The 20,931-nt window shown below is 44.5% G+C and overlaps 2 protein-coding genes across 3 annotated transcripts; both read right to left on the reverse strand.

The window, feature by feature from the left end:
* Positions 1-1,983: 1,983 nt before the first annotated feature.
* On the reverse strand, positions 1,984-7,502 carry LOC117006567 (keratin, type I cytoskeletal 10-like). 2 transcript variants are annotated; one of them, XM_033079089.1, is made up of 9 exons: positions 6,828-7,502; positions 5,981-6,063; positions 5,400-5,556; positions 4,652-4,813; positions 4,171-4,296; positions 3,749-3,975; positions 2,977-3,083; positions 2,725-2,943; positions 1,984-2,280 (listed from the first exon to the last, which is right to left on the reverse strand). In XM_033079089.1, exons 1-9 carry the CDS (start codon positions 7,500-7,502, stop codon positions 2,255-2,257), a joined length of 1,782 nt encoding a protein of 593 aa, XP_032934980.1. In that variant the 3' UTR covers positions 1,984-2,254. The 2 variants fall into 2 exon arrangements, with proteins under 2 accessions (XP_032934980.1, XP_032934979.1); XM_033079088.1 differs by having other exon boundaries at positions 2,725-3,083.
* A 5,324-nt stretch (positions 7,503-12,826) lies between these two features.
* LOC117006266 (keratin, type I cytoskeletal 15-like) lies at positions 12,827-19,758 on the reverse strand. The gene is made up of 9 exons (XM_033078641.1): positions 19,168-19,758; positions 18,996-19,078; positions 18,211-18,367; positions 17,752-17,913; positions 17,349-17,474; positions 16,555-16,781; positions 15,438-15,763; positions 14,884-14,985; positions 12,827-12,888 (listed from the first exon to the last, which is right to left on the reverse strand). The coding sequence occupies exons 1-9, from the start codon at positions 19,756-19,758 to the stop codon at positions 12,827-12,829; spliced, it is 1,836 nt and encodes a 611-aa protein (XP_032934532.1).
* Between the last annotated feature and the right edge of the window lie 1,173 nt (positions 19,759-20,931).

Raw genomic sequence — 20,931 nt, forward strand, 5'->3', positions numbered from 1 at the left:
AAATTAGCATTACTAGAATCCCACTGTTCCTGTTCCGTGTCCTTGGCAGAATTTATGCAGTAAAAACTCTGTTTAACAAGCCTGCAAACTCTGTTTAACATGTCAGTACAATGCCAGCACACTTTGGCTTGGTGGAAGTCAAGTGTTTCTGCTTCCCTGAATGGTTTCCAAGTGTTGAGAAAGTTTGCATGGCAGTGTGGCATGTATTTCTGGAAATTAATTTTGTATCTGTTCTCTCAATCCCATGTGCATCTGTTGTGTTACTCAGCAGTGCTGCTCCTCTTTTGTGGAGCTCACATTTTCTTTTACTCTCAACTCAACCTTAGAGGCCCCTCCCTTGTGTGCAGCTCAGCCTGCAAGGTTGTGTGCAGGTGAGATGCACCCTCCCCTTGGGCAGCCTCCCTGGAATTCTGACCCCTCAGTTGCTGGAATACATTGGTAGCTATATCCAAAAGTGAACATTCCAGGCCCTTTTACATGTACAGTAATTTCACCATTATAAGCCGCACCATTTTGACTAAAATTTTGGTCCGAACCCGAAAGTGCGGCTTATAATCAGGTGTGGCTGATATATGGACAAAGAATGAAAAGTTGCTGTTTTAGTTGGGAGGACAGGTGTGTGCTGAGAAAGGCAGGAGCTTCTCTTTGAAATGGAGAATGTAAAACCCCTCCCTCCAAATTATTATAATTTTGAAATCAAGTGACTTTCAGGCAAAAATATGGGAATTTGGAATAACAGTTCTTTACTAGGGAAATAAAAATAGAAATACAGCGCTACAAAGAACAAACCCCAAACCCTGACACAGTCAGAGTACAACCTGACACCCGTCAGTCAGGCAGGGTGTTGGCAGCAGTCCCATTCCATGGTGGCTGCATCCTCCTGCAGTGACAGATGTGGCTCAGCTGGAGCAGTGCTCCTGTACAAGGTGCAGTTTCCCTCCCAAGCTCCAGTGGTGATGTGGAGAAATCCGGTTTTCCTCTGGAGTCCAGTGGAGAAAGGGGCTCCCTTAGTGTCCCAAACCTGTTTTATCTTGGTGAGAAATGTTGGGCTCTTCCCCCTGGCTGGAGCAACTCCCAATGGGATGCAGTAATTTTATCAGTCCCACAGTGGGACTCAATGGCCATGAACAGAAAATGACTGGCTGGAGGAAGGATGGGTTGTGAAAAGATAAAGAACAATGCCCTGCCGGTTTATAAAACATGGCCATGAACAGGAGATATCCCATGGAGATAAAGAACAGTGCCCTGCCTGGTTTATAAACCATGGCCATGAACAGGAGATATCCCATGGAGATAAAGAACACTGCCCCACCTGGTTTCAATGGATGGCCCATTAACAGAATATCTCCCATGAGATCAGGATCACTGCCCCACCCTCAACAGATGGTGACAGAACAGATACCTTTTATCACACTCTGGATTGTAACATGCGGCTTATAATCCAGTGCGACTGTCAATATTAACATTTAATGGAAATGAACTTTGCAAAGTTCCTGCAAATTATACTTCCCTTTCACTTCTTATAATTTCAAATCAAGATCCCTTATCTGTGCATTTCCAGGTTAAACCAATGAGTATCCATCGAGGTTTTTGTGAATTGAACCATTAGTTTCATTTTACAACCACAGCTCTATAATCATTAGTGTTCCTCTGTGGACACTCATGTGCTGCCAACACCCCTGCAGTCATTGAGTGCTGAGGTTCTGCAGTCCCTTTAAGGCTGATATTCATCTGCTGGGTCTCAGAGCTCAGCTCTTGAGAATATCTGCCACATTATTTAAAAAAAAAAGGCACAGCCCAAGAAGATTCTGATCAGCTCAGAGACTGTGTTTTGATTCTAAATTTTGTTATCAACTACTGGAGTGTATCATCAACCTCTCTACCTGGAGGTGTGTCTTGGCATGGCTTTGTGTTTTTTAAGTGTTTACATCTACAGAAGGAAAGAAAAACCACACACAGGATTCTGGTTGCATCAGACAGAAATTAAATTTTATTAGAGACATTTTCCTGATTCAGAGTAACCTGAGTACCAGGTTGGATCTGTAAAGCAGCAGTTTGAGTGCCAGTGACTGAAACTGCAGAGCTTTGTGGGCAGAAGCAGCACAGAGCATGCAGGGCAGGGGGAGAGGTGGAATCTGCAACTCCCAGGAACTGCTGAGAGCATCATCTTTCCTTGGGAGTGTGGGGAATGCAGCGGATTTGGGCCAGTTTCTTTTTGAAAGGTCTTGCAGTGGAGGATCCTTGGTGTAGATTCTTAGTCAAAAGATTTTCTTCCATATCCTGTTTAAAGACAAAGCAAGCACGAACTTCATCAGTCCTGGATGTCTGAGATACCAGCATCCCCCAGATATTAGGATTATGTGGGAGTGGCCATAAGCATTCCAAAAGCAAAAAGGAAAAACTCCAGCATTGCACAAAGGCTGTGGGATTTATGAGGCTGCAAAAAATGAGACAGGTGAAGAAAACCAGCTGAGGTTAAACTACAGGATCAGCTGATATCACCCACAAAATGGGATAGAAATGGACTGTGTGCTCTCAAAGTGGAGTTGATCCTTTGCACACAAAGAGGAAAGAATTGTTAGTAACAGTAAATCTAATACTTTCCAGAAATTTTGGTTTATCCTTAGTACTGTTTGCCTCTGGGAGAGAGTGTTGGTATAAATTAGTGCATAAATTAGTGAGGATGTGAAGGAGAGAACACTCTGCCCATACCACAGTTCTCACCTTGGCTTTCACCGCCACTCCTGCAGGACTGGGACTGGGAAGATGAAGAGTAGGAGTGGGAGCTGCTGATGCCTCCTGAGGTTCTTCCTCCTCCTCCAATGCATCCACCACCACTTCCCCCTCCCATTCCTCCACTTCCTCCTCCCATTCCTCCTCCACCACTTCCTCCTCCTATTCCTCCTCCACAGCTTCCTCCTCCCATTCCTCCTCCCATTCCTCCTCCCATTCCGCTGCCACCACCTCCATATCCACCGCTCATGCCGCCACCTCCTCCTCTTCCTCCTCCAGAATAACCACCACCTCCAATTCTACCACCTCCCATGCCTCCTCCCATGCCTCCTAATCCTCCTGATGGGATTCTGCAAAGAGAGAGAAAGAAGGAAAAAAAAAAGTTAATAATAGCATTTTTTAAGCCAAAAGCCATTGAGCTACAGCTGCTGGCTCTCTGGGCTGGTTAGAACCCTGCCCTGCACAGCAAAACAACTGAGGCAGTGCCAAAAATGATTCTCTCTTTCAACTTCAACTTGAGTGCAAGAGCTTTTGTTTTTCCCCTTATTCTGCCTTGAAATTCCTTGGCACATACATCAGTGTATGGCTCAAAGTCAGAAAGAATGAAACTAGCTGCTGTTTCAGGCACCATTTCTGAGAAAAGCTGGCATACAGCATAAGTGAGGCTGAAGTAGCTTGAACTTTCAGAAACTTTTAAGATTTGGAAAACTGGTTGGTTTGGTTTTAGGTTTTTTTGCTTACAGTTTTTCCTGCCTTTTCAGTTCCTGGCTTTCCTGGAACCAGGCTCTCTTACTTGGGTTTCCTTGTCCAGCCTCAAACTGGTAGTTCAGAATTTCTGCATTAATTTTTCTTCACACGAGTTCTATTCTGAACAGAATGAAATACCTCACACCTGGGAGGCGATTGGCCAAGATCAGCCTCATTTCATTACAGAATCTGTTTTGCAAATCTCCACTGTTACATTTCCTAAGCAGCAGCTGGGTGTCACACAGAGCTGTGTTGTGCCAGTACATACACAAGATCCTGCTGCCCCTCCTCCAGCAGAGCCCTGTACTGCTGGATCTCCTGCTCCAGGCGGGTCTTGATGCCCAGCAGCATCTTGTACTCCTCGTTCTGGCTCTCCATCTCACAGCGGATGCTGGCCAGCTCCTCCTCCAAGGGTCCGATCATGCCCTGGATCTGCTGCAGCTGCATGTTATAGCGCCGTTCTGTGTCCTCCAGGTTGGACTGCAGAGAGTCAATCTGCAAGGGGAAACAAAATGCAGTGTTAGTGGGGATGTGCTGAAACAGGAGATCTTCACAAATCCTCAAAGAAAAGTGTGTAATTGAAGATAAATCATCCATTATCTCATTCTCCTTGGATGGATTGCTTGCTGTCTGTAACTCTTCTTCTCACATACAAACTGTGTCACAGGTGAATAAAATGCCTTTCCTTACCATGCTGATCTGTGACTGCAGCTCAATTTCCAGACTCTGATATTCACGCCTCAGCTCAGAGATCTGCTGGTTGCTTGATTGTATCTCCTGGCCACTTGAGTGGACTTGTTGATTAACTTCTTCCATCTGAAAAATTAACATCCAAAATTGAGGCATTTTTAATAATTAGAAAACATTGTGGGGTTATCGTAAAAGCATCAGGAAATCAATTAATAAGAATAAAGATGCATACAGATTGTTTATTTCCAATAAACCAACAGCTTGGTAATTCACTGGCTGCTGGAACACAGAGGCTTTACTTGTTTTACCACATAACTGATATTCCAGGACTGACCTGCTGTAGGAAACTCCCTAAAATAATTTAAAATTTATTGTCCCTTAAATAACACATGATAAGTTGCCTTCCACTGGCTGTGAATAGATCCAGTATTTTGTGATACTTTGTGAAAGATTGAGTTACCAAAGCCTGCCTGTGCTTTACCTTGGTTTCATACCAGCTTTCCACCTCCTTCCGGTTGTTCTCAATGAGCCTCTCGTACTCGCAGCGCATTTCATTCAATTTTTCCATCAAGTTAATGCCAGGAGTAGCATTGACCTCCACACTGACATCTCCACCAGACTGGCCTTGCAGTCCTCTCATTTCCTGAAAAAAAGTCACAAAAACCCCATGAGGTTCTCAGTGGGTGAAGGTAAGGAGGAATGGCATCCTACAATGGCATGTAACAGTTCAAATGAAGGGAAGGAAAAGGACAGAGATCCTCACACAGCCCATGACTCCAGAAAAAGGGCCTTGCCTGCCCTTGCCATGGAACAGTTCTGCCATTCCTGAGGCTCTAGGGCTGCATGCACAGTGACCCTGGCACTGCCTCCACAGGGTTTTAAGGAGTTCTATGCACTGGGAATCTTTTCTTCTCAGTGGGAAATATCATTGAGGAAAGTAAAAATGCTTTCTTTTGACTCCTCCATATAGCCCATCCAATTTTCCTTCCATGAGTGAAAATGTAGTTTGTACTGGAAGCTGTTCATTCCCCTGGTCTCAGGTGTTGACCTGGTTTCTCATGACACAGAGAATTACACATTCTACACATTCCTCAACATCAAAGCTGGCTTGTGTCAAGTTGGATGATCAAAACCTGTGCCCAAAACCTGGTTACTGCTAGTGGAAAAAACAAGGGGAAATTCTTTGAGTGTTGTGTTGCCCTTAATTACTGAAGTGTGAAGGAACTTACCTCTTCATGGTTCTTCTTCAGGAAGATCAGTTCCTCTTTCAGGGACTCAAACTGTGTCTCCAAGTCAGATCTGGACAGAGTCAGTTGATCCAAAAGTGGGCGCAATCCATTGATATCACTTGCCACACTCTGGTGGAGAGTGTATTCAGTCTCATACCTGAATGACAGACAAGAAAGAGAGTAAAAGTGCTGCCAGACCTCTTTGTTTGGTATCTCAGCTATGGACAGTTCCCATCTTACATCTCTGGTCAAATCTTAGAAGAAGATCTGTCTGATTTCTCCAATAGCTGTGTTTGATTTCAGTAAAGTTTCTCTCTATGAGATTTATACCATGAGGATTATGCTTATAAACCTACATGTAAGGATGGAGAAACTTAGAATGGAGTCCCTTAAATGTGTCTCTTCAAGAACTTGTCTGGAGAAAAATAATAAGCAATCCTTCTCAGCATGCTTTCCCCAACAATTCTCTATTCTGTGATTGTAGCCAAAAGTCTCCAGCTTCTACAAAGATTAATTGGCAGTGGAAACTCCTGGGGATAAAGGGAGGTAAAGTGGATGGAGCCAGGAAGGCAATGACTCACTTCAGTCTGAAGTCATCCACAGTCATTCTGGTGTTGTCCATGTCAAGAAGCATCCTATTGAGATCCACATTTGCACCAACAATCTGAAAGGGAGGGGGCAGATGTTATTCAGTCAGTTGTCTTTTCAGACAGAGACAAGAAACATCTATGCACAAACACCTTGCAGAAGAGGATTATGGCAATGTCAAGCCTTCAAGCCTCAGTAGAGCCACAGGAACTATTGAGAGAGATGAGTTTATTGCTTCCAGATAAAATAATATTGGTTTACAGTAATAATTTGTGTTTACAAATACTCATTAAAATACCTTATAAGAAAGAATAACTCCTCATTAAAAATGAAAAAAGAAACAAAAACTCCAACCCAACTAACAAAAAACAGAGGGAAAGCAGAATTTCCATTACTTTTGAGAACAGCCAAGTTCACACAAGAACATGCATGACAAGACATACATACATCACAAGAGATACATGACTGTTAAATAGCTGAGGGCTGGAATGAGACTAGCTGCACATGCTGGCCCATCCTGTATATTCACAAAAACATCTAATTAAAATGGCAATAATACCACAACACAAGCAAGGATTAGCTCTGCTGTTCAAGAGTGAGGAACGTGCGAGCAGCAGCCCAGCATTGAAGGGAGCATGGCACAGGGATGGGGCACTGGTGCTGATCTGCCACTGCACCCAGCAATGCTTCCTGCCCCAAATGCACATGTGGCAGAGCATGTGCACAGGAGCTGGTCCCCACACCACTCTACTTCCAGGAAGGAGAATATCACCTTGTGCTGCATGAGGAAAGTGCCATTCCAGTAAGAACCTGTTCCAAGTTAGTCAAAGTACATCATACCTGGTTTTGCAGCTCTTCAATTGTTCTGTAATATTGGCTGTAATCCTTGCTCTGAGAGGGAGCTTGATTTTTGTACCACTCCCTGATCAGATGCTCAAGTTGGGAATTTTCTTCCTCCAAGCGCCGCACTTTATCCATGTACGACGCCAGGCGGTCGTTGAGGTTCTGCATGGTCAACTTCTCGTTTGTGGAGAGCAAACCAGAATCCTCCCCAAAACCCATGCCACCAAAACTGCCTCCACCATAGCTGCCACCACCACCAAAGCCACCACTGCCCCCAAAACCACTAAATCCACCTCCACCGTATCCACCGCCTCCGTAACCACCTCCCATTCCGCCAAATCCACCTCCCATGCTGCCGCAGCTCATTCCTCCTCCGTAACTGCCCCCGCTCATTCTGCCCCCGTAGCTGCTGCGGCTGATCCTGCCACAGCTGCCACTGCTGAAGCCTCCCCCATAGCTGCTCCTGGAGCCTCCTCCACCAAAGCTTCTCCCAGAAAAGCCCCCGCTGCCTCCAGAAGAGGTGTATCTTCGTGAGGACACTGAGGAGTATCCACCAGACCTACCCCCTCCACCGCCTCCACCACTGCATCTTCCACCACCACCACCACCACCTCCTCCTCCTCCACTGCTAATTCTGATGGTGCTGCTCGAAGATTTGGTGCCACAGCTCATGGTGACAGCAGGCAGGAGTCAAACCGCAAGCGCAAATATAGCTGCACAGCCTGATAAGCTTCAGGACTGCAAATTTTCATCCCCAGCTCTCTCTATTTATACATTTGACACTGGGTGTCACCACCAGGGTGTTTCCTTCTCCCAGGGCATTTACCAAACTTCTTGTTTGTGCCAAGAATAATTTGCTGAACAGTATTTTTGTGCAGCTATCTCAGGCAATCCAGCCCACAGTGGGGCTTCTGAGGCTTGGTGAAAGTTCAACATCTCTCTTCTTTTGGGCAGCGTTATTTTCATTTAGTGATTTCTGGAATAGGTGTTTCTTCTGCAAAGGTTTTGTAGCTGCTGTTGCTAAAGACTGTTGTTTGTTCTCTTTTGCTCTTTCCAACTTGGTGCATTTCATTTTCTACACAGCTTTTGTTCCATTTCTCACCATACATGCTAATGCAAGAGTTTTAGTAATAGGATTGTGTGACTGGTCTATAAAGATTGTCCAACTCGTGAATCCCTGCCAGCACTCAGAGAACACCTTATTTAACATGAACAGGCTATTTCAAGGAATGCAGAGGGATTATTGTTTAAAAGTCAAAATCCCTCCTTTGTGAAGAAAGCGCTAAGGCAGCACACAGCCAGCCAAGTCCTAGAATTCAAACATAAAAATAATATTGGACTTTTTTCACTGGTGGTCTAAAATAGAAGGTAGATAAGGATGTGTTAATTGTATTATAATGTCAATTGTATCCCAATTAGAAGTTGTTTTATTGCAGACAATGATTTAAAAATGAGCGTGTGGGAAGACTTTTTTATCATTTAATATAAAGCAGCTCATTCCCTCTATTGTTAATGTGTCATATATTGTAGGTGATAAACTAATTATATCTACTGTTCTTAAAGCAAAGATTTGAGATTAAAATAGCATTCTGAGAGAAGAGCTGAAAGACTTTTTACACAAATTAGTAGAAACAAGACTGTTGAGACCACAAAAGAAATGGGGCAACACTGAACTCCCCAGATGGAAGAGTTTCCATCCTCACTAGGTGGGTTGGATGCCAAAGCTGAGTGTCTGAGATGTGCAAGTACCAGCACACCACCAGCATTTGTGTCTTGCTCTAGATGGACCCAAGCTGTCCCAGTTTGCCCTGGAGCTCATGCACAGTTTGCAGTGCCAGTTCTGTTCTGTCTGAAATGTCTTCATCGCCTGCCCTCCTCTCTGTGGGGTTATGGAGCCTTTAATGACTGCAGGTACTAATGAAATGTGGCAATCTCCCCCAAAGCTCAGCTGCAGGAGCAGAGGAGCTGCCATTTGTGCTCTGCTGGCCTTGGAGGTGACAATGCAGCAGAATCCTTGCTTTCCACAGGCTGCCTTGGTGGGATGTTGATTGTAAATCCAGATTATTTAACATTTCCTGACCGCATCCTTTGTCCTGGCCTTTGTGCCACATCTGTGCCAGCATTGCTCTATTGCTGCTTACACAATTGCTTTCAAAACCTCCCGATTTTATCTTGCTATTTGATCTCTCAATGGCTGAAAGATGATGAAAGATTCTGAGCAGTTTGGTGATGGAATAATTTCTCCTGATTCTCAGCTGGAGGCTGGTAGTGACACCTCAGCAGCACAAACAGTTTCTGGGCTTTAGCACAGGCTGTTATTGGTGCAGAAAGATGGAGTTTGCTACAGGCAAAATGTTTCTTTTCTTTTTTCATGCTGTTTTGCCTCTGGGTTTGGGTAATGCTGCTTTGGTCAGTGGGACCCTTTGTTACAAACTCTGCTGTGGTGAGTAAAATTGATTATCATGTTCAAATTCCCATCAGTGATTCCAGGTATGTTCCCTAAACATGCTTTTCATAGCCCAGATAGAAGATCTGTGGGTTTCTTAGTGATAGTAAATGCAGAATTCCCTGAAATGATTAAAGAAGGAGTAAAAAAATTGCCAAAACAATATCTTAATCTGTTTATTTCTCTTCTGAGAACCCACATTATTTCCTATTTTTTACTGTTGTCTTTTTCCATATGTAACTATTCAGAGATTTGTCCATATGGGAGAGTTCTTCTGATAAGGACAAGTTTTATTGCAGTCTTGGAAAATACTTTAAAAAATAACATCAAAGAAAGATTCAAACCACTAAGGGTGGAGAACTTCCACTCACCTTGACATTCCATTTTAGCTTTGTATTGTTATTACTCTTTGTATATAAAGGAGGATCATAAATTACAGATTTTACCTATAGATCCAAGGTAACTTCTCAGTCACATGCTCGTGGGATGTTCCTGTTTTGTGTTTAGCATTGCTGCTATTTTGTTTTTGTTAGTAGTTCCTGTAAATTTGCACACACTGAATTCCCTCCTGATTGATTTAATATTTTTTTTATTTTATTTTAAAATATTTGACTGTGCAAATACTTGTAAAGCAGAGATCTGCTCTGTGGAACAGAATGAATTTTTAATTTCTGAGCTGATTAAAAGATTAAAGATTTAAAGATTTCTGTTCTCTAGTGCTTTTCACTAATATATTATATAGATTATATAAATTTATGGAATTACCTAAAAAGGAACCATCAGGTTTAGGATTGTCATGTGATGCACAGTTGAATCATCAATGTTTCTGTATTGAAGCAGCATCCATACCTTATATAACATTTCTGTTTCCCAGCGAGGGCAGGGTAAGGACCTTTATTTCTGCATCCACCGGCAGTGCTGGGGCTCAGAGTGCCGGAATGTTCCAGCTGTGCTTCTCCCCCAGCCCAGCACCTGCCACAGCTCAGCCCTGCTGATGTTCCTGCGCTCTCACTCTGTTATTGTGCTCCTTTTAATCAGGTCTCTGTGATCAGTATCAAAGAAGTGACTCCCCATCACCAGAGTGATGACAAACCCTGGGAGCAGCCCGTGCTGCACAACTGGGAGACTTTTCCAACAGGCTGGAGCTGCTGCATTCCAAACAGACCTGGAGAAAATGTGTTCTCCCTTTTGTGCTTGTGTGCTGAGAAATTGAAACATTTCCCTTAACTCAATGTCATTCTGCTGCCTCAGGTTTCTTTTCATCTATTTAATGTTCTTCCCATCACTCTTATCAGAAATTTTTATAAGAAGAGAGGGTCTGTTTTCACCTCAGAGATGGTGCTCACTCATTCCTGCTTCAGTGCTTCATGTTCTAGTGAAATCACTGGTGTGAAATCACTGGAGTGAAATCACTGTAGTTTCTGAAAAATTTAGATTAGACACAGCAAAGCAAACAAGAAAGCAGAGGGCTTGCCTGTGAAGTTTAAAACCTCCAGCATTCCCCCAGCACAACCTTTTGTGCAGGGATAACCTGGACCTTCCACACAGTGAGGCTGATAGGAAGAACAGCTGTTCCTCAGATCCTAAAAATCCCCACAGAGCCTTTGCCACTTAGCTGTGAGAGCTGTGGGTCAGGATGTGTGTGCCCCACAGCTGGGGACACTTTGCAGGCTGCTAATTCCTTCTTCTCAGTTTTTCTAGCAGTTTCTGAGCCACAATCAGAGCTGTCCCACTGTCATTTCCCCAGTCTCTTACAGGGTGAAGGCAATTAGATTGGAATAATTCATTTTGCTGGTACCAAAACAGAACAGCACAGTCAGAACAGGGTTCTGCCTCTCTCTGAGGTTCAGATACCTCAGTTCTTTTGGGCTGTGCAGCAGCTGTGGACACCCACATCTGGTCAGTGCAGGGTCCTGTGAGCAGCACAGGGACACTGGGATCCCAGCTGGCAGAGCCACTGGTGTGGGACATTCTGCTCATGTGGGGTGGGGAAGGAGGAAATCCATGGAAATCTGGAAGGTCCTGCTGGGCTGAGCTCTGCAGAGGATTTACACACTCAGGGACAGCCCAGGTGGGCTCTGCCTTCCCCCACAGCACATGATTTACTTGCTGTACTCATCCTGCAGCCCATGAAGATGTCCTGGGTAGCATTTGGCAATTAACAGGGCTGACAATGAATGCTCAACAAAGGAGACATCAGCACAATATACACAGAGGCAATTTGGAAATTACATCTCTGCTTTCAAATGGACACATGGATTGCTTGGCAGCTCTGGAGCCAAACACTCAGGAGTGTGTGCACGTTGCTTTTTGCCTAAGGTTGCTCTGAAGATCCTGTTCCAACACGTCCCACAATTACCTTCTCAGAGTGCTAATAGGAGCACCAGATAAGTATCCGAATTGCAACACTTTGTGCTCATAAAATTAAAGGTTATTATGCTGATTAATGACTAATGAGATGCATGCAAATAAAAAGTGCAAAGTTCTCCTCACCCCTCAGTATTGCTGCTGTCCCACTTTAAGCCTGTTTTTGACACCTGACACTACAGTGTTTGTATTTTTCACTCCTGCTTTGCAATGCTTTGAGTTTTCCAGCTCTGTTCCTCCATGTAAGACTGTTTCCTCAATAAGCAAGTGCCAATGATAATCCAGGTGCAGATTTTGTAATGCAAAATGTAGTAAGGAAAGAATCCTTAAAATTGGCTTTTTATTCTGGGGTCTGGTGAGAAACCATCTCATTTCTGTCTGCTTTTTGTCTGTAATGAGTGCTAATGCCATGATTAAGCAGGGGGTTTCATGAGTTTATTGGTGATTTGTATTTAGTCACATACCACAGCCTGCAATAAACCATATTATGAAGCTGATTGTAGATGCAGACTCATTAAATGTATAACCATTATAAAAACATCTTGTCAAGAAAACCACAGATTTTAGATAAAGAAAAAACAGCACAATCAATGCTGAGTTGCAAAAGCAGTAGTAGTGGATTATTTATCCATATGGCTCGGAAATTTTTACTTATTATAACATATCAAAATAAGCATTTAAATCAGCAGCAGAACTGCACTGAGTATTGCAACACGCTGCACCCTCTGCATGTCTGTGCTCAGCCCTGGGTTCTCAGCCCCTGAACTGCCTCACTGCCCTTCCCACGCTCCAAATTCAGTTTCTGCTTTGCTCCCCCAGGGATCAATACAAGAGAATTTCCTCTGCAAGGTTAAATGCAGAGATGCCTGAGAATTCGATAACCAGCAGTAAAATGCTAAAAGTAAGTTATATTTTTGGAAAGAAAGACAGGAGCAAGAGGTGTCAGTGGTGCCACAGTGACAGAGCAGTGAACTCCAGCATGGACAGGCTGAGTAAATCATATCCAACCACCCCAACAGCCTGCTGGGTGTCACTGTGAGGCCAGAGGCCAGGTGATGGCCTGTAAATCACCTTGGGACAGCCAGGAAGCACGCACTGCTCCTGAGCAGGAACATTTTTGAGGTTAATTGGCAGGCTGCTAGAGGAGATATGAGAAGCAGGGCTCCTGGACTGGGAGTATTCCTTAATTTGGGCTGAAGAGACAGATCTGAGAAACAGCTGTCACCACCTGCCAGAAGTGGAAAACTAGCAGAGCAATTGGAGAAAGTAGGCTCAGGGGACAAGGAGCAAAACAGAGACAAGATGTGATGCTACAAGGGGATTAAAAATGAAGAAGATGATTTTGCAACAGGTGGGAGCTGGGGGTATCCTGGTAAACAACCCTGCCATGGCTGTGTGTGCAGGAGTCCTTCATGCAGCTGAGCTGGCTCCTCCAGCCCCCAGAGAGACTATGGTCAGGAAAAAAAAAAAATCAGATTTTTTTTGTTGTTTTCCAGTAGTAATTCATGGCTGAAAGCCCAGCATAAGGCAACACCGTGAATCACTGGCACAGATCTGCCTGGAACTCGGGCGTTCAGGATTCCCGTTCCCACGGTCTCCCACTCAGTGTGTGTTTCCCAACATTCTCCCATGGCTGGTGCCTTCCTCAGAGGGAAAAAACCAAACCTCATGGTTGTAAAACTGAGAGAGAAAGGCTCATGGAGTGATCACTCTGTTTGGGCTTAAGCAGGTGAGGGGAGAAGTGCACAGGGGAAAGGATGGATCTGTGAGCAGGTGTTGTGAGAAAACTTCTGGGTTATTTTCAAGTGAAATTCCCAGCAGAGCTCATATTTTAAAGGGGTTTTGTAGGGAATAGTCAGTTCCTTTAAACCCACCCTCTTGTCCCTGATGGAAATCAATAGCAGAATGGTTTTGACTGAGTAGAACATTGTTCCTGGCAGTGCAGACTGCAAAGTTTTGCCCAGTGAGGCTTAAGTGGTGAATATGTCACTGCAAACTTCGGGTCTCGTGGGTAATCTGACACATCATTGTGCATCCAGAGGTAGGGCTTGATATTTGTAACTGATTCAAACAAAAATCTCTGCCAAAGGAGCTTGGACCAGACACAACTTTGTGGTTGCATCAGAGAGAAGCAAAGATTTATTAGCATTTATTCCACAGGAACACCAATCACAGTAGAGATTAACTCAGGTAACAGTGATTTGGACCAGAAACCCAGCTGGAAGAAGCAGACAGGACATGCAGAGAGCTCTGAGGAGCCCCTGGAGTGAGCAGTGTTGATGAGTGGACGAGTGTTGGCTCCTGCTCGTGGCAGGGGACGTTCAGCCCTGCTCAGTGGAGTCTTGCTTGCTCCAAAGGCCTCACTGGGAGGTGCAGTGGAAGGTGCTGGTCTTGCTGATCACTCCTCAGCCCTTCTAAAACTCCCTGTTGAAAGATGGAGGAAAACAGAGAATTCCACATTTTTAACTTTATTCTACTTTCTAAGTATCACCCGTGCAGCTCTCAGTGCACCAGGGTTGTTCCCAGCCTTCTGGAAAGGTCCAGGCAGTGTCAGACCTGAGTTTATACAGAGTTCCTGCAGATTTAGCAATTAACTACATGGATCTGCTTCTGTTCTCAGCCATCAAGTCACTTTAAATTTAAATTTAAATTTGGGATACAGGTGAACTTAAAATCTGCATTTGTGTGTGTACAGATATTTACAGTAGATTTTTATAAGTGGAAGAGAGATGGCACATAACATGCTTTAATCTTGCCTACCAAACATTAATATATGTTGAAGTGTTGCAGGGCAGAGGATGTTTGATCAGAGGAACAAAATTTTGCGGAGGAGTTTGCAAAGCTTATGTCGGAATTTTTTAAAAACTAGAGCTCATCTACACCAAATTTTACTAAATAATCTCTCTCATGACACAAAATCCTGAATTCACTGCCTTGTTTTCAGCATCAGGAGTGTCTGTTCCTGCTGTTTGCACTGATGACTTCAGGCCTTTTGGGCGAGAGCCAACTCTCATGTCACGGCTGACTGTCAGTCTGCAGTGGAAATTGTGTTTGGGACAGAGCCTGACTGAACCTGGTCATTACAAGGAGTAAATAGAAACCTCAAAGCAGGACAGTTTTCCATCTTTTCGTTAAAAATCCAAAGTGGAATTGAATCTTTTTAAAAATTACATCTTCCTGCTCATTTTCACCATTTTTGGGCTTTTGTCTGCCAGGTGCTGCCAGGACCTGTACCCTTACCCCGTCTCATCTGTTTTATGGCTTCAGACACCTCCTCCATGGCTGCTCCTCTCTCCAATGTTTTGTTTCCTTCCAGGCAGAGCTTCATGTTTTCAGCACTTCCTGGAACCAGAGCCAGGAAATCAGATATGGATCAGACCCTTTGGTCACTCTCCACCTTTTGCTGCTTCAGTATTTTGCAGCCAATGCCCCTAATACTTTAAATGTCTCAAGTGTTCCAACTATTCCACCCTGCTTTAACCAACCCCTGCTTAATGCCAGTGACATTTCTAATTTCTGACTTTCCTGTTTCCCTGCATTCTTTGGATTTGGCACCATTTTTTCCCTTTTCCCCCTCCATTTCCTCTTTTCACCATCCTCTGACACAACCCTTCATGCCATCCTTTGTGCTGCTCAGGTTGATTTGTCACTAAGAACAAATGTCAGAGTGGCCTTAAAACTAGACCAGGAAAAAACCAGCAAAAAATATTTCCAGGAAGGAAATTGTTATATCCTTTCCTGCTATTCAGAGAGAATTGTGAATTGCAGGATGTATTTTTAAATTCCATTTTTACCTGGGCTTTCACAAGAGTCGCCAGGCTGGGACTGGGAAGATGAAGAGCGGGAGAGGCAGGATTTACCCCCTCCTCCTCCACCACCACTGCCACCTCCTCCACCTGAAGTTTTACCACAGGTTCCACCTCCTGTTCTTCCTCCACTCCCTCCTCCTCCACTTTCAGAAGAGGAAGATCTTTCATAGGATCCTCCGGTTTTTCCTCCACTGCTTCGTCCACTTGGGGACCAACAGCTTCCTCTTCCACTACTTCCTCCATGACCTCCTCCTCCTCCTCCTCCTCCTCCTCCTCCTGAAGATCCACCACCAGCTCCTCCCTGTGAAGTGCTGTAAGGAGGAAAGGGTGTGTTATTTCTTTCTTACCTTTCATTTTCTCAAATAATGGCACTTCCTGATGGTACTTAGGGGAAGAAATGGCAAATTACAATTCTAAACACTTTGGTAAAAGTACAGCTTTGCATGCTGCCAGCTAAGATTTAGATTCCATGTGAATTCTTGTGCTTGTAGTAAATATGTTGAAGATTAATCCCTTGCACCAGTTCCTAATACAAACATTGTTGTTCCTCTTTCCCTGATTGCATTGATAGAAAGTTCACAGAATTCACAGAATCACTGGGATGGAACAGACCTTCAAGATCATTGAGTCCAACTCATGCCCTAACACCCCAACTAGACCATGGCACCCAGTGCCACATCCAGTCTGTTTTTAAACACATCTAGGGATGGTGACTCCACCATCTCCCCAGGCTGATCATTCCAGTACTTCATCACTCTTTCAGTGAAAAACTTTTTCTTAACATCCAGCCTAATTTTCCCTTGTTGCAGCTTGAGACTGTGTCCTGTTGTTCTGTCAGTGCTGCCTGGAGAAAGGGACCAACCCCACCTGACTAAAATCACCTTTCAGGGAGTTGTAAGCGTGATAAGGTCACCCCTGAGCCTCCTTTTCTCAAGGCTGAACCATCCCAGCTCCCTCAGTTGTTCCTCATTGTGTTCCAAGCCCCTCACCATCCTCGTTGCCTCCTCTGGATGCGCTCAATGTCCTCCCTAAACTGAGGTGTGGCCACACCAGTGCTGAGTACAGGAAGTTAATTAGGAAGTCAATTAACTGATATCTGTACCTAACACCCTGCTGCCCCTCCTGCAGCAGAGCCCTGTACTGCTGGATCTCCTGCTCCAGGCGGGTCTTGATGCCCAGCAGCATCTTGTACTCCTCGTTCTGGCTCTCCATCTCACAGCGGATGCTGGCCAGCTCCTCCTCCAAGGGCCCGATCATGCCCTGGATCTGCTGCAGCTGCATGTTATAGCGCCGTTCTGTGTCCTCCAGGTTGGACTGCAGAGAGTCAATCTGCAAGGGGAAACAATGCAGTGTTTGTGGGGATGTGGCAGGATTAGATTGTAGGCACTGTTTGTGGCCTAGGAAATTTTCAGTCAGGGTTTTCTCAGGCTGTGAAAAGTACACAGTTCTTATTTCTCAAAGATAGCGAAAACCTTCCCAGGTTGTTTTGAATACACAGCTCTGGGGCTGTGGATGTTCCCAGGCAGAAAGAGAAGAACATAGATTATACACCTGTTGTTTTAGAAGTAACTGGACTGTGAGTATGTGACAGAAATGGTTTTCTTATTTTGTCCAATAATTTTCTGTTCTGCCTGGGCTTTGTGATCCTCATTATAAATATATCTGCATTTTGGTCAATAAATGGCCTCTTCTCTAGAAGTTCCCCATGTGTGCTGTCTTGCTTTCCCCTAGCATGACACCAACATTAGATCATTCTTATGCCCAACATAAAGTCCCACATGGTATTGGATGCACCAAAAATCCTCACTGACTGTCCCAGCTGGAATGTCACATCCTGCCATTCCAGCAGCTCCTCAGTTCTTTGCACATCTGGATGAGGAGCAGTTGTGACCTTACCAGGCTGATCTGCGACTGCAGCTCAATTTCCAGGCTCTGGAATTCACGTCTCAGCACAGAGATCTGTTGGTTGCTTGATTCTATTTCCTGGGTACTTGAGTGGACTTGTTGACTCACTTCTTCCATCTGAAAAATTAATGTAGGGATTAGGAGATTCTGAGTTTTACTTACAGAGCCAGCATGGCAGTTTATCATGGGACCATCTGGAACACAACAATTTGCAGAAGGGCCTCTGCTAGAATGGGGCTGTTAAACTTGCTTGAGTAGCTCTGCCAGAGCAGTTCAAGCCCACTTGTGACTGACTTCATTTTGACCAATGAGACTCAACCATTATTTTGTAAAAGCAATTAATGTTGTGTCATTCCTCTACAAGAAGTTCTTACCAAGAGTTGTCAGCATTTACCTTGCTTTCATACCACTTTTCAACCTCTGCACGGTTTTTCTGAATAATGGCTTCGTATTCTTGCCTCATCTCATTCAGTTTTTTCAGCAGATCCTCTCCTGGAGCAGCATTTATCTTCACATCCACATCCCCATTGGACTGGGATTGCAGCAGTTTCATTTCCTGCAGGGAAAACCCAGGCCCAAGGGCAATGAACATAAATGGAGCCTTTCAACAACATTATCTATCTATCTATCTATCTATCTATCTATCTATCTATCTATCTATCTATCTATCTATCTATCTATCCATCCATCCATCCATCTATCTATCTATCTTTGGGGGGGTTGTGTTGTACTTTTTTAGCCTTGACTTCCCAGTCAGTGCTTGTTGAGGGGGCTGAGCTCAGGGGCCTGCCCTGCCCCTTGGTCAGCGTTTCAAGCACATCTCCAGTGTGCATTTCAAGGAGCTGGCTCTTACCTCCTCGTGGTTCTTCTTGAGGTCGATGATCTCCTCCTTCAGAGACTCAAACTGCATTTCCAGGTCAGACTTGGTCAGGGTCAGGTTGTCCAGCAAGGGCCGCAGGCTGTTGAGGTCGCCCTCCACGTTCTGCCTGAGCCCAGTCTCCATCTCATACCTGTGCCAGGGACAGTGCAGAGGGGTCAGCCCTGCTCCTGGCACCTCATTCTCCTCTAAGTGACATTATTTATGGAAAATTCACTTATTGCTGGGTCAGTGTCTGCTTTTGTGTCTGTACTTTGGAGCACGCAGCATCTCTCAGCCATCACAATTAGGAAATAATCAGCTAGTACTTAACATTTAATTAATAATATATACTTAATAACATAAAGTTATTGTTCTTTATACTAAATAAATGTAAGTTTAATATTAATATCAAGCTTTAATATTAAAATGTGTTTTGTGGTCTCTTTCATCATCTCTTCTTACTGCAACTTTGTGTGGATTCCATCTATCTGGTCAACCTGACTTTCAGTGACAGAAAATCCCAATTTTTATTTCCTTAAAAATAAAACTTTTTGTAGACTCTGGCTCTGCAGCCATAGGCAGCATTCCTGTCAAAGATCACTCTAAGAAAACTAAAAAAATTGAAGTTTCACAAATTATTTCAGTTGCACTGCTGTGGAAGCAGAAGGAAGCCAAGTCCCTGTGGATTGATATTTGTTTATGGAATGAATCTATGAAACTAAGTTCAGGAAAGCAGGAGGAAGGAAGTCAGTGCCTGTAAAATAGAAATGTATATTTACTTTATTCTAAAGTCTTCTGCAGTCATCTTTGTATTATCCAGGTCCAAAAGCACCTTGTGGGTTTCCACAGCTGCAGCCACAATCTAGAAGAGAAACAACAAATTATGAAAACATTCCCTGTGAAGCTCTCAGTCTGTCAGTGGTTAAACTTCTCTGGACAAAAACATCCTACCTGTTTTTGAAGTTCTTCAATTTGTCCATAATAGTGGCTGTAGTCCTTTGGGCCAATAGGACCTTGCTTCTGGTACCACTCCCTGATTAACTGCTCAAGCTGAGCATTTTCCTTTTCCAAATTCCTGACTGTCTCCATGTAGGAAGCCAGGCGTTCATTGAGGCTCTGCATGGTCAGCTTCTCATCGTAGGCGAGAATTCCCACATTCCCTCCGTGAAAGCCACCACTGCCAAAGCTGCCAGCACTGAAACCAGCACCACCTCCACCAAAGCCTCCTCCATAAGCTCCCCCAAAGCCGCTCCCTCCTGACCTGAAGCCCGTTCCCACGCTGCTGTGGCCCATTCCCCCTCCATACCCACCCAGCCTTCCTCCCCAGCTGCTGCTGCTCATTCCTCCTCCATAGCCACCACCACCTCCCCCAGCACAGCTGCTCCTGGAGCTTCCTCCTCCACAACTGCTGCCAGAAAACCTGCCCCCACCACTTGTCCTGGAGGTGACTGTCCTGGAGGAGACCGAGGAGTGAGAGCTGCCCCCTCCACCGCTGCTCCCCCGCAGGCAGCTCTTCAGGGGCTGCTTGGAGCCACAGCTCATGGTGGCAGCAGCAAAGAACTCGGGTGAAAAGTCAAAGCTGGTCTTACAGTTGTTCTGGAATCATAGCTCCAAGTTCCAGCCAGCCTCCTCTGCATTTATAGCTGACATGGTGGGTGTCACCTTGGAAGGGAGTACCTGCTTTCCATGGGTGGTTGCAAGCCTTAATTTGCCAAAGGGAGATGCTTGGCAGTGGCAGGAAGCTTAACCCTTCCTCTAAGTGTTTGTGACCATTTGTTTATTAACACAAAACGTGTAATTTCTGTTGGGTGGCTCTGAATTAGGGAGATCTCTGTTGAGATCTAGTGCACTGGTTTACAGTCACCCAAAACAAATTCATCCCACTCACCTCATCCTGGTCACAGCCCTCCCAGCACAACATCACACTGCCACAGCAATGGATGTTCCTGTCTCTCTTCTAATGCCCAGACATTTGTCAAGGAATTCTGGCTGATTTCTTTTATAGCTAACCTATATTTTTATAGGTTTATTGCTGTCCTATGATGTATGCTCTTTATTTGCAATGCTTTATTGCTTTATGCTTTTAGAAAGCCTGCTGTAGGATGCATGTTGTAGGTACACAGAACCACTCTGACTTCTTTGTAATATCTCATAAAAACTCAGTGGACAATGGCAAATACCACGTGGCAGCAATTATTTCAATCACACCTCTATAATTGGGTTTTATAAATAACAAATTAATTATGAAAAATGGTATCACAACAGCTGCAGAACTGCTCTGTGTCAGGCTGAGGGAAGGAAGTGTGGCAGGTTGTTGCAGGGAAAAGCCCTTCATGTGCTTGGACCAAATGCAGGTACAGGACTGAGAGAATTGGGAAAGCTTTGAGGCTTGGGGCTGGTCTCTCCTGGCATGGCTGGGGGTGTCATTGTTCATGTTCCTGAAGTGGATTCAGAATTTTATCAGGATGTTTTCTCTGTGCAGCACAAATACAATACTTGGAGGAGAAAGGTAAAGTTCCTGGTCTGGGGATTCAGTCAATAAACTACATCAAAACTGCATTTTTCCTTCAGATTTGTTTTCCATTCCCAGACACAGCATGACCAAAAGCAGGAAATATTTGCTATCTTCCATTTTCTTCTTTTGAGATTATATCTTTGCCCAGTGCAGTGGATAGTTCAGCTGCACATCTGCCCCCTCACAGCACCCTGAGGCTC

This window comes from Catharus ustulatus, chromosome 23 (genome assembly GCF_009819885.2).
Source record: "Catharus ustulatus isolate bCatUst1 chromosome 23, bCatUst1.pri.v2, whole genome shotgun sequence".
Taxonomy (NCBI): domain Eukaryota; kingdom Metazoa; phylum Chordata; class Aves; order Passeriformes; family Turdidae; genus Catharus; species Catharus ustulatus.

Coding starts and splice junctions, on each gene's coding strand:
- LOC117006567 (XM_033079088.1), bottom strand. CDS start 7,502: ATGAGCTGTGGCACCAAATCTTCGAGCAGCACCATCAGAATTAGCAGT. Junction 4,297..4,651: donor AAAGCTGGTATGAAACCAAG/GTAAAGCACAGG, acceptor TTAATTTTTCAG/ATGGAAGAAGTTAATCAACA. Junction 3,976..4,170: donor TGCAGTCACAGATCAGCATG/GTAAGGAAAGGC, acceptor TTCCCCTTGCAG/ATTGACTCTCTGCAGTCCAA.
- LOC117006266 (XM_033078641.1), bottom strand. CDS start 19,758: ATGAGCTGTGGCTCCAAGCAGCCCCTGAAGAGCTGCCTGCGGGGGAGC. Junction 17,475..17,751: donor AAAAGTGGTATGAAAGCAAG/GTAAATGCTGAC, acceptor TTAATTTTTCAG/ATGGAAGAAGTGAGTCAACA. Junction 16,782..17,348: donor TGCAGTCGCAGATCAGCCTG/GTAAGGTCACAA, acceptor TTCCCCTTGCAG/ATTGACTCTCTGCAGTCCAA.